Genomic DNA, 12,826 nt, shown 5'->3' on the forward strand with positions numbered 1-12,826 from the left:
GGAGACTGTAGCATCAGCTTGTTCGAGGTTCCAAAGCAGAATTGAAGCTGTGATCGATGCTAATGGTGGTTATTTTGAGTAAATCTTGTTGATAGTATTGTAATTAACTCTGCCTGTAATGTTTTTTTGTCAATTCATTAAATTTAATAGATACAAAGAAGATTTTCTTTTTCCTTACGAAACTGTCAAATTTATCCCGAACACCCTGTATATATACACACACACATCAACACTAGAGTCCTATTATTAATATTATCTGTTGGTTGTAGAATTACATTGGGCACAACCACATCAACAATTTTGATGTGCCCAATGTAATTCTACAACCAAACAGATAATATTAATAATAGGACTCTAGCATTGATGTATATTTTATTTTATTTAATTAATTTATTTATTTATTTCACTAGAGGTCAGACCAAACAATTGTTGTAACGGTTAATCATTGTTGTAACGGTTAATCAGTAACATTAACAAACTAGATGGATTGTAGTGTAGCTTGTTCTCTGTATATAGTGCATATGCTACAGAAGATGACCTTGATATAAAGGTCGAAACGTCGAATGTAGAGTTTAGTTATATTAAACTAAAGTTTTACTCAAACACGGTGGTTGTCTCCATAATTTTCAAAAATGTACTCGAATCACCGTGTAACCTAAAAGAAAGTATTCTCCAAATTAACTAGTTATCTGGCCCAGAGAGGGTGCACTGTTAGGAGAGTTTTGTTTCAGTTACATTTGAATTGTTTCCAATGCTTTAGTTGAGTGTCTCATGCTCTGAAGATGCTGGTTAGAAAACCTGCAAAATATTAGTAAGTTTCAATAGATAAATTTTGTCTGTTGTTAATACCGTGAAGCCCCTAGTATGAATTAAAATAGCCTATTAAAATAGACCACTGATCACAGTACTTTGATCAGAGAGAAAAATGACATGTAATCCTCACACAAGGAAACTGAAGTTTCATCAATGGTGGCTATGATCTCTAGAAGTCAGTATTTTTTATTTTTTTAAATGCAGATTGAAATGAATGAGAGGATGAATAAAAATCAATATCTAGAACTAATAAATATTTCAAAATTACAGGTTCAGTTTTTAAATCGAATGCAGTGAAAATATACTGTTAAAACATGTACTATTGAGGTGGTTAGTAAAGTAGCATTTTTTTTAAAACATGCACATAAACTAAAGAAACTATGAAATAGGTTGTGCTGCTGGAATTTGTTTCTTGATATCCAAACATTTCGCACTAATTCACCAAATGTAATCTTGCAAGCGTAACAGATTTAAAGAGGGACTACTGATTCCAATGGATGGACAGTGTTTGTGACAGTATCTATTGAAAATGCAAGCAGTTGAAGCAATGTCTGTGTGAAAACTGCAATGAACCAAGAAATGATTTATTGATCCACTTAATCTTTCTTCTGAACTGAGTCAATGATTTTGTATTTTGTCCATTTATCCATTTAATAATGAGTCAATGATTGTTGGGAGCTCTTAGGAGCACCACCCCAAATGTGAAAACAATATTCACGTGCTGGATAGCTTTTTAATTATTAATAGTTGTTAGTATTAATATTGACGTATTACCTGTAACAAAATAGAAAACCTATTTTCTTGGTTGCTAAGGAGGTCATATTACGTAATTTATATAAATAACCTAAAAATTGGGATTTCTCCACTTAGTTCGGTATGATGTGCATGTGTTTTCAACATGAGACCTCTCTCCTTTACCAATACTATCTTCACAACCCATAAGAGATAAGTTTCCTTCAATCGCTAGTGTCCATGTTACTTATCTGTGTAACATAACAATTGATTTTATCACAGAACTGCTCTATAATATTCATGACATTTATCGATTTCCTGATATGTACCCTCAAAGGGTGTTCAGGTTACTATGACAGAACTACATGATTAAGTTTACATTATTATCCATCTCCTATCAACAATTTTCCTCCAAATCAATGCACCTAGATTTTGATCTTCCTCTGAGTCTGTTTCCTGCCATCTTGGCATCAAATACCTGTTTTGTTAACCTTCCCTCACCCATTATATTTAAGTAGCAATACCACCTTAAGTTAGCTCTGCTGACACATTCTTGAATGCTAATAATGTCAGATTCTTTTCTAATATATTCATTTTTAATATGATTGTACCATCGGTTCACTCTCTCCTAATTTTTTTCAGAACCCTCATATCTGTGATGTCTAGTCGTTGACCAAGTGCTTTATTTCTAACCCAACTCTCAGATCTATAACTTAAAACTGGTTTGAACAATGTCTTGTATACTGCTGCTTTGGTGTTATGGCTAATTTCTCACTTATTCCATATAAATTTATTCAGTTGGCTACCCACTATACCAGCTTTGCTTATTCCAGATTTAATCTGCCATCTTCACTGAGTCTAAATTGCTGAAATATTTTACATGCTCTATAGGTTCTTCAATGAGAATGCTGGTGAAGTTTTCTATGCTCCTGCTTATTTTCACAGTTTTTGTCTTTTTCTTGATGATTTTCATGCCAAATCTGTTACAGCTGTTATTCTATTTAGTTAAAGAATAGAATCCTGGTGACATGCACTAGATGTTTTTAGGTTTGTAACATCATCTGAATAAAGCAAAGAGCTAAGTCTGACATCTCCAATTCTGATATCAGGTTTAATGCCACTTTCTTTCATAATGTGATCCATATAGATGACGAATAAGAGTGGAAATAATGTGCATCCTTGTCTTACTCCTTGTCTCTGATTTTACAAACCATCTTCATGCAATTCTAACTGCTGATTGACAACTTAAATATAGACTATGTATTGCTTTGTATAATGTTCTAATGACTCTGTATAATTGTAGTGCTTTGAAAAGCTTTTCTCTGGGCACCTTGTCATATACCTTTTCCAGATCTACAAAAATTAAGTACAGATCCTTGTCATATTGATATTTCTCAACTATTTGTCTTAAAGTGAAAATCTGATCTTGACAACCTCTATTTGGCCAACCCAGTTTGTTCTTCTCCAAGTTTCTCTTCCACAATCTTTCTCAACTTCTTTTCAAGTATGCTTGAATAAATCTTACTTGGAACATTAAGAAGAGAAATTCCTCTGTAATTCTCACATTCAGCTTTATTCCCTTTTTATAAATGGGTATGATGAAAGCTCTACTTGATCATCAGGAATTCAACTGTCTGACCAGGCCCTCTGAATTATACAGCATAGCCACTGCAAAACTTTCATACCATTACTTAAGCAATTCCCGTCGAATATCATCTACTCCACATTCGTCTTTGACAGTTTTTTCTATCTCAAGTATTGATATGTGCTCCTCTTTGCATTCCTCTTGAAAATTTTCTAGTACAGTTCTGTCACTGCTTTTATTATCAGTTGTCAATGTCACAATTACTACTAAAAATCATGAAAATTATTTTTCATGATTTTTTTTTTTTATTACTGTTTTATTAAGAATTTAATCCCTATGGGAACAGCTTTGTCGTAATATACTTATATCATCAATTCTACCTAGGCAAACTTCAAATGTTAAGCTATTACTTTTCTTAGACATAATAAAAAGGTGAAAATTTGAAAAAACAGATTCACATTCAGATACTTACCTATCCATAAGTGCATCTTCTAGTAAAGGAGTAACAGCATAAATATAATCTTTCCCCATTTCACCAATATATTCAAAAAGGAAAGACAATGATTTCAGAACTCCATTTTGTACATTCAGTTCAGGAACTCTGTATTCATTCATTAAAGCTGGTAATACAGTAAAAGGTGAACACGTTTCTGCAACAATTGCTATTGCAACTGTAGTACACACACGATTTTGCCGCTCTTGAACCTAAACAAAAATGAAATTTAAAGAAAAAATTTTATTCCAAGTGTAGCTAGGGGAAAGAAGGTGTTTTAAGAGTTAAAACATTTCAATATGAATACATTTTCAGGAGTAAGAACATAATCAGTATTAAATTTAACACATTTTAACTGGATTATTTTCAAAAGAAAGTAAAAAGAGAGATACACATTTACAGGAATTAAAAAATGCTCATATACTTGTCTGTGAAGAGTGAGAATTTTTAGTTGTCAAAACAAATCAGAAGAGGAGATTCAGTTTAATTACTGGTTTTACTTATATAATGCTGATTCTGTTTTCATGTTGTAAATAAGTTTTTGTATATTTATCTTGCTCATTGCATGTAATGGGGAATGCTGTTGATTACAAATACTTGTTTTGTCAATTATCACTGATTTTGTAATAATATCTGACCAATGAGAGGAAAGGACATGAATGCCCCAATTTATCTTTATAGAGTGCTCAGTCATACCACAAGGTAACTAATTAACTGCAACATGGCAACCTAAAATACTCAGCAGACAGTGGTAATTAGCATGTTTCTTACCCAATGATGGAATATGCAGAATTTGACCATTAATACTGAAAAAGTTAAGAAAGTAGTATTTATTTTCCAAAATAAATATTCTGAAACATTTCTTTATACTGATTCTAACCTAAATGTTTTCTAAGTTGCCATCATGTGTGATATATAAGGGCCCTCTCCATCCAACAATATTCTGGCATCAATCAGAATTCAGATACATACTAATGTAGTTATATGTGGGAACCTAAGTTTTTTTTTTCTTCCCAGAGTTTTTATGATACTGAATGTTTTTAATAGTCATTTATGATGGCAGAGAAGATCCTCCCTCCCCCATAAGGTGATTCAAGACATTATGCAGAAGTGAAAGTGTAATGGAAAATAGTATAATTAATAAAATAATAAATGGCCTTGTATTACTTAAAAAAATGCATACATTTTTTTCTTCACAGACTGATAACTATGCTTATAGAGCATCTCACAAATGTTTGGTACTCATATACCCCTTTTAAAATTCTAGTAACATTGACATACCTCCTCCCAGGAAAAGGCAATTTGGGAGAGGGTATAATATTTCGTTCAAACACAAATAATTATAAATATGTGAAACATTTTTTTTTATTAAATTATTAAATATGTTTTTAGTTAAACTAATCCAATATACTTACAGCAGAAACAAAATTACGAAATTTAAATTTTCAACAGTAAAAAAAAAGTTGACTGAGACAAATGAAATTGTTTCTGTAAAGAATAAGATAGTTTAGTGAAATAAGTTGTATATTTCTTATTTTTAACAAGAGATGGAACTCCATATCAAGGAGACAATGTGTGACACAAACATGATTTAACAAATCTAGATGCAAGCAGGGGTGATGAAACAATTGTTGAGGTCCATCACAATTTATTTAAGTCCAATATTTTAAAGGTACCTGTAGCATAACTAAAAAGAACAAGTTACTACACACTCATGATGTACTGAAAATAACAGTACCTCATCAGTGTGCCATCTGTACTTATCTTCACTAACTAAATTAGAGATAATCTCACATTCCTCTGGTTAACTAACCTATGATATTCTGCTACTATTTCATCCATTTTAGAGTCAGTTTGATTATCATCACTCTTACATTGTATATTATCTGAATTATGTACCCTGGGGTTTTTAAAATTTCTTGTATTAGGTTTTGTTTTAGCCAAACTTCTTAATTTTTTCCCTTGCTGTGTATTTGAAATATGAGGTTTAAAACTATTCCCTTTCCTACTAACTGATTGTGAATGAGATGCACAATTAGTATCAGGAAAACTACCCTCATCTTTCAATATTTTATTCATATTATCTCCTAATGTAATTAAATTCCCACTCCCTAAAAAGTACCTTTTTAGACTATCAGAGTGTACACTTATAATTTTACTAGAATTTTTGACATCTTGAATCCTAAAATTCACAGGAGAAAATTGGTCTAGAATTCTATATGGACCTGAAGTTTTCCTATCTAATTTTCCAACCCTTTTTATACTAGATTTATCATCTAACAATACTACATCTCCTGGTGCAAATGACTTATACTTTCTGAAACGATTAATATACTGTATAGTTTTCAGTGAACTTAATTTACTTATTTCACCTACTAACCTATGAGTAGTAGAAAATTTATCTACTACTGTTTCCAGATACTCATTTATGTCATTGTATCCTGTATTAGGAATGACTTAAACCAGTTCATTAGGAAAGATTTGATGAAAGCCACATAAAGCAAAAGATGGTTTTTCTTTGATAGCAGAATGAAAAGCAGATCTACATGCAAATAATGCTTGAGAAAGATACGTGTCCCAATCATTCATTTTAGTGTTTGCCAGATTGGAAAGTATTTGCTTTATATTTTTATTCAGCCTTTCACATATACCATTACACTGTGGGTGGTAAGATGTAATAAAAATCTTCTTAACATTGAATAATTTACATAATCGTAATAACAGTTCAGTTCAGATGTAAAATTTGCTCCTTGATCAGAAAGTAAGGTCTGAGGAGTTCCATATCTACAAATTATCATATTCAAGAACTTTCTTGCAATAGTCTTTGCAGTTTGATCCTTCATTGACACTGCTTCAGAAAATCTAGTTAGCATATCTATGGCTATTGGAATATACTTATTGCCTTTTTTAGTAGTTGGCAGTGGACCTATTACATCAATAGCAACAGCCTGAAAAGGTCTAGTGGAGCTTTTCCTCTGAAAGGGGATCTCATTTGGCCTTTATGGCATGATTTGACATATGTGAGTATGTCACTCTTCATACCTTTCCAGATGTAACGATCTTTTATTCTTTCCCAAGTTCTAAAAAATCCTTGGTGTCCTGCCAAGTCAGAATCATGGAAACTGTGCATAATCCAAGGAATCATTTGAATTGCTGCCAATATTTTCACTTTCGACCTTCCTTCTTCCATTTGTCTAGATAAGAGTAATTCATCTTTATCTAAATATTAGTTTTCCAGGTTTAAAAATGTATCCAGTTGAGTTTCACCCTTCAATACTGCTTCATAAATAGTTTTGAGTATGGGATCATCTTTCTGAGCTTGGACATCTTATCCTTTTCCCAAATTTGTGAACTAGGTTCTTTATTCTTTAGAGTCTCAATATTAAACACTTGTTCATTATCATCAGGGTATTTAAAAACTTTAGGAGACTGCTCTAATTTTCCTTCGTCACCTGATGTCCTGTCTAAAAGGCATTCTAGTCCACACAAGGACACTGTACCATCAACAAAATTGCATGACGTTTCAGAAAATCAATTCCAAATATTACTTGTACATTTGGATTAGAGGATTCTGGAAGAACTATTAATGGATGACAAACTTTCAAAGGAAAACAAGGAATTGAAATAAAAGCATTTAGTTGCTTATCAGCTGAAATCTCTGATTCAAATATGCTCTTTAATTTATTTGGATAACTTAAAACTGAAATGTCATTTGGAATTAGAGATTTAATTTTGTTGAACAAACTATAAGAAATGAGTGAAAAATGTGCACCAGTGTCAAGTAAGATTTCACAAGGCACATTTTCAATAAATCCTTGTAGAACTGTCAAAGATTATCTCCATTAGCATAAGGAGCTAATGATACATCAAACTCTCTTTTAGGGTTGGAGCTGTCTTTAGCTTTACCCATGTCTAATGAGTAGTTTGACTTTTCTGTCCTTGCCAGTATGATATTAGAATAATAATTATTTCCAGATTTTCCTATATTCTCAGATTTCTTATGATGAAAACAAGATTTATCCCTAACATAACAGTCTTTAGCAAAATGGCCAGGTTCATTGCATCTAAAGCATTTTGGAACAACATATCTCCTTTGAGATGTTTTATTCCATTCCTGTCAATACTATTAGATTTGAAAAAGAAAGATTGATTATCTGTAGGATTTTTGGATATTGTTAAATCAGATATCATCTGAAACAGAAGTTCCTGTCCTTTTACTATTGGTCTCTGTTGTCTTTCTATTTCTTCACTAAGAAATGTTTTCAGTTCCTCTAATTTCCCCAAATCATGTAATTGAACCTTGGACTCAGATTCTGGAACATTTTCTGTTAGATTTACAGAAATTTCCTTAGACTGTTTCTTTTTCTTAGCACCTTTTAATTTTTGAAACTTTCCTTCTCTCACTTTATCTGTGGCGACAATGCTAGGAGAATGAGTTATTATACTGAAAAGAGTTTACCTGTTTATTATTTGTGGAATGAAATATATCTCTAAGTCTCTCTTCCTTCTCCCTAACAAGTTGAAAACACTGTTCAAGATTTTTAACCTTTTTCTTGTATGCTGTTTCTTTCAAGTTATCTTTAAGGCCATGCCTAAATTGATTAAACAGCAACCATTCCAAAGAGGAGCTCTCTTCAGATGAAACATTAAATTTATGAGCAATGCTCCAAAGTCTGTGATAATACTCTGAAATAGACTCCCTGTTACCTTGGGTGCACTGATGAATTTTTCAAATGTTAGGCCCTTATTCTCTTACACTTGAAAATTCTGATATTAGCAAACTTTTAAATGTTGCATTTAAAAGAATGTTTTGGCTTTGCCCAATAATTTATTACAAAGTATAATTAACAAATGAAAATCTGACCATTTTCCTAAATCTCTAATTTTTTTCTTCTGCATATCTAAAAAATGTTTCTATGCTTTCACTACCATCTCCTAAGAAAGAAGGTATTACTAAAGTTGGATTAACTAACTTAAAAAATTCTTCATCTTTAACTAAAGAAAATTCACAACTAGAATTACTATCTCCTGTAGCCATTTTACTTGAGTCATTTACTTATGGAGTCTAAAATAAAGTTAAGTCACAACCAATCCCGTAAGTCGACTGCATCATTTGTTTAGAGATGAGATTTTTATTTTTTAATCTTTGTTCAACTGTGCTATTTGTTTAGATAGGCTAACATTATTAATTTTAATTCAATCTATCCTCAGTTTTATGAGATTTTCTCTATAACAATTATTTGTTATAGAGAAAATTATTAACAACAAAAATCAGACTTAAGACCAAAATGACATTTAATAAAACAAAAACAATATATATACACTTCAAACAAAATTACATAACTAACTACAAAATTAATTGGATCCAAGGCCTTTTAAAATAATCTTACACTTAAGAGATCACCCATTTTCTAACTCATTCTATTGCTGATTTGTTTAACATATACTTCATCATATCCACTAGACTAAACACTTTGTTTACTCAATAACAAGATGTTCATAGCCAGTTTCTCTGTTAAGGGCCTTTTCCGAAGATATAAGATTCTCTTCTTCTTTTCAGAAGATCCTTTCTCATCAACCTCATGTAGTACACATTATTCCTCCTGACTCTGAAGTAAGATATTCTGAATTTACCGAAGTATAGGTACTCTTACCTCATGCAGTTCAATTTTTGTTAATTTTTGTACCAGCAAAAATAGAGAGAAAAATCTAGTTCTTACCTCTTTCTTAACCACAAACAAGCTTAACTTTCATGGATGTCTCCCCCCCCCCCCATCCCATGTTCTCTCTCTCTCTCTCTCTCTCCATTTCTCATATAATGAAAAATTTCATCAGACAGGATCCTATAACATCCATTCAGAAGTTTATAAACCTCTATCACATCACCCTCTCTTTCTTCTGCTAACCAGAGTTTGCGGTCCACACACCCACAATCTCCTCTCATAATTTAAATTCCATAATCCTGATATAATCCCCCCCCCCGTTCCACAGCTTCATTATCCCCTTGGAACCCAAGAGAGGGCCACACAGTAGTCCAGGTGGTCTTACCTGGCAAAATGATATTCTTCTCCTCATATGTCAAAGTTTGCTTAAACACTGCAATTATCCTCTGAATTGTATTTGCAGTTTTTGTTATGTAACCTATAAACTTGAAATTGCTACCCACCATTACACCAAGATCCCTAGCCTCATGAAGTTTCTCATAGAATAACCCGACTAATATAAAATTTCGCTGGTAATTTCATCACACAGCGCATAACTTTACAATTACTAACATTAAACTGACAGCATTTTCATTTGCCCAAATTTCCAGCCTATTCAAATTATTCTGCAAGTGCTAGATATTAGTAGCATCCCTGATTTTCCCACTTATCTTTACATAATTGCAAACAATTGAACTTTGCCTGTTAGACCCTTCCTAATGTCATTAATGTATAGACTGAACAACAATGATCCAAGGATATGCCACTGGTTGCCTTAAATCTGGCAGATTCATACACACCATATACCATATTTTGATATCTGTTTTTCAACCTTATCCAAGTGGAAAGTTTATATTCCAAACCCATATTCTCCAGTTTATGAAACAGCCTTTCATATGGTAGCCTATCAAATGCCTTAGCAAAATCCAACAGTATCACAGTGTATCCATTCGCTTTATCTAAATGGATCATACTCGTTGTTATAAAATATGAGAAAATTGCTAAAACATTACCGCATTTTAGGAAGCCCATGCTGTTCCTTGCAGAGTATAGCTTGTCTGTCTACCAATTTCTGTATGTGAGTTCTTATCAACTTTTCTAAAATCTTTGTCACCACACCAGAGATAGTGATAGGCTAGTAGTTAGACACATCAGTTTTTGTACCATCCTTGTATAACAAATTCCTGTGGTATGTTTCCCGGACTGAGATTCAGTTATACAAATGTCAAAGGACTAGTCAATTTGGTTGAATTTATCCTTTAGCATACATGCTTATATTCTATCTGTCCCTATTGCCAAATTCCTATCCAGGTTATGCCTTAACTCTTCAACTAATTCTTATGCCTTAACTCCTCATCCAAAGTAGTAGCAGCACTGTGCACCATGTTATGTACATCTGGTTGATGTATCTTAGTAAAGTGAGCATTCATTAATTGAACAATCTCAATAGCATCTGATACTAGTGTACCATTTGCATTCAGTAAAATTATTCTACAACATTCATACTTTCTTTTTATGGCATAATGAAAAAATTCTTTTGAATTGCCAATTTCTTTTTATACTCAGATTTAGCTTTCCACACAATCTTCTTCTTATGGATTTCTTGCTTAATAAAGTCACACTCCATTTCACTCTCACCCTATTTATTCTTCATGCTCTAGGGATATATTCAGATATTGCTTCATTCAAGCACTTTTTTTTCAAAGATTCCCATGGACCTAACATCTTTTCCATTACTAAATGGTATCAGTTACTAAACTGATATCATGGGACCAGAGATATTATTTCCCTAAGGTGATAATAATTTCCAGCTTTGTAGTTCAGCAAGTAATGTGTTCTAATGGGAACATCAATATAATTAGTCACTTCCCAGGAAAGTATGGCATGATCACTATCACCAACTTCTTAACATACCTTTTCTGATACTATGAATACATCTAGCACTCTATGACTTTGAATTCCTTCTTTTACATACTGCTTGAGAAAGTTGTCTTTCCAAGAACTCAATAAATTATGCTTCATTATTAGCAAGAGATTTCTCTTATACCCAATCAATGTTTGAATAATTAGTCACCCATACTGATCACTCATTTAATACCCATCAGGGTAATTTGGTGATGCATTTCATCATCCCCTGTAACTGAACTATGAGGTCTGTAGCAACACCCCACCATATATTTTATCCTGTTAGTCTTCACTTCACTCCAGATAGCCTCAAACTCGCTACTACATGGGATAGTATTACTATTATTGTTTTCATGTGTTTCTATCCTAACTGGACTCAATCATCTGATATCATTAGCAGTACTCCTCCTCTACTATCTCTTCTGTCACCCTTAAAAATACTATACCCTTTACACTTGATCTCAGTTACATCTAATTCTGATAGCTAGGTTTTACTAACACCAACAATCTTAGGCCACAACATTTTCAATAAAGCAACAAATTGAACCTCTATGTTCCTGATGCTCCTGGCATTTGTGCATAGACATAACAAATTACTACCTGGCCTTTTCTTATACTTAGATATGCATGCTTGGCCTTGTTGTACAACTTTCTCTCCCTGGACACACTCAAAAGTCCAAACCCAGAGTGTACATTTCAACCTCTTCACCAAACGGATAATCATGTTCAAAGCCACATCTTTATCATGTTTGCATACTGCAGTTGAACTTTCATACATATTCTTCCCATGATGATCTGGATTCCCTGATTCTCTGTACTAGGTCTCATCCAATAATTACATTTTCTAGGCTCCTGATGCCAGATGCATTCAAATGCATGCCATCTGACCATCCCTCTTATACAAGTCTTTTCTGCTATCAGACACACACCCCACAGATTCATTTGCTATTATAGCCTTACTTAACTTGATACTTTCATATCTCAGTAGCAAACCGAGAAGTACCAGTCAACAAGACCTACCATCCCTTTTACTTTTCTGTTTTTCTAATTACATTTGTTAATATATTTATTTTTTGCTCACAGGAAGCTAGTGACTCCATCAGCAAGCAACTTTTTATGACTGAATCACCATATCACTTCTTTTTTCCTTAGATTTTAATTGACTTACCTTATTGTTATTATTATTACTAAGTTCAGTGCTTTCCTGCCTCTTCTTGTTTTGATAATTTTTCTTATACTGTCTATTTCCTTAAACATTTTCCTGCCAAATTCTGTGGTTGATTTTCTAATAATTTCTTTTAATCAGGATATTTCCAATATCAGATTATCCTTGGCTATATTATTATCATCACTGTTGCAACATTTCATCTCACTAGGACAAAGGTTCTCCTCAGTAGTAACTACTTTAACTTGTACTTTAGACACTACTCTGTTCTGAAGAGTTTTCGGTGCCATTCTTAAGTCTATTAAAAACTAATATTTCTACAGTTATGTTATTAAATGCAAGAATACAATAAAAAGTTACAATAATGTACTAAAGATATGCTAATTAATCTAAGAAAACACTCAATAAATCAACAAAAATTATCTATCTTA

The 12,826-nt window shown here is 32.6% G+C and overlaps 1 protein-coding gene across 2 annotated transcripts in view; it reads right to left on the minus strand.

Annotated features, from left to right (window-relative positions):
• The window catches only part of Sf3b1 (splicing factor 3b subunit 1), a 329,390-nt gene that overhangs the window by 14,405 nt on the left and 302,159 nt on the right, over positions 1-12,826 (minus strand). For both annotated transcript variants that reach the window (XM_090402705.1, XM_090402706.1), the window contains one exon: positions 3,603-3,835. In XM_090402705.1, the coding sequence (XP_090258831.1) occupies positions 3,603-3,835 (233 nt within the window). The remainder of the gene's footprint in view (positions 1-3,602; positions 3,836-12,826) is intronic.

The sequence above is a fragment of the Typopeltis vanoorti genome, chromosome 13, assembly GCF_054136105.1.
Source record: "Typopeltis vanoorti isolate ZY-2024b chromosome 13, IOZ_Tvanoo_1.0, whole genome shotgun sequence".
NCBI classification, from domain to species: domain Eukaryota; kingdom Metazoa; phylum Arthropoda; class Arachnida; order Uropygi; family Thelyphonidae; genus Typopeltis; species Typopeltis vanoorti.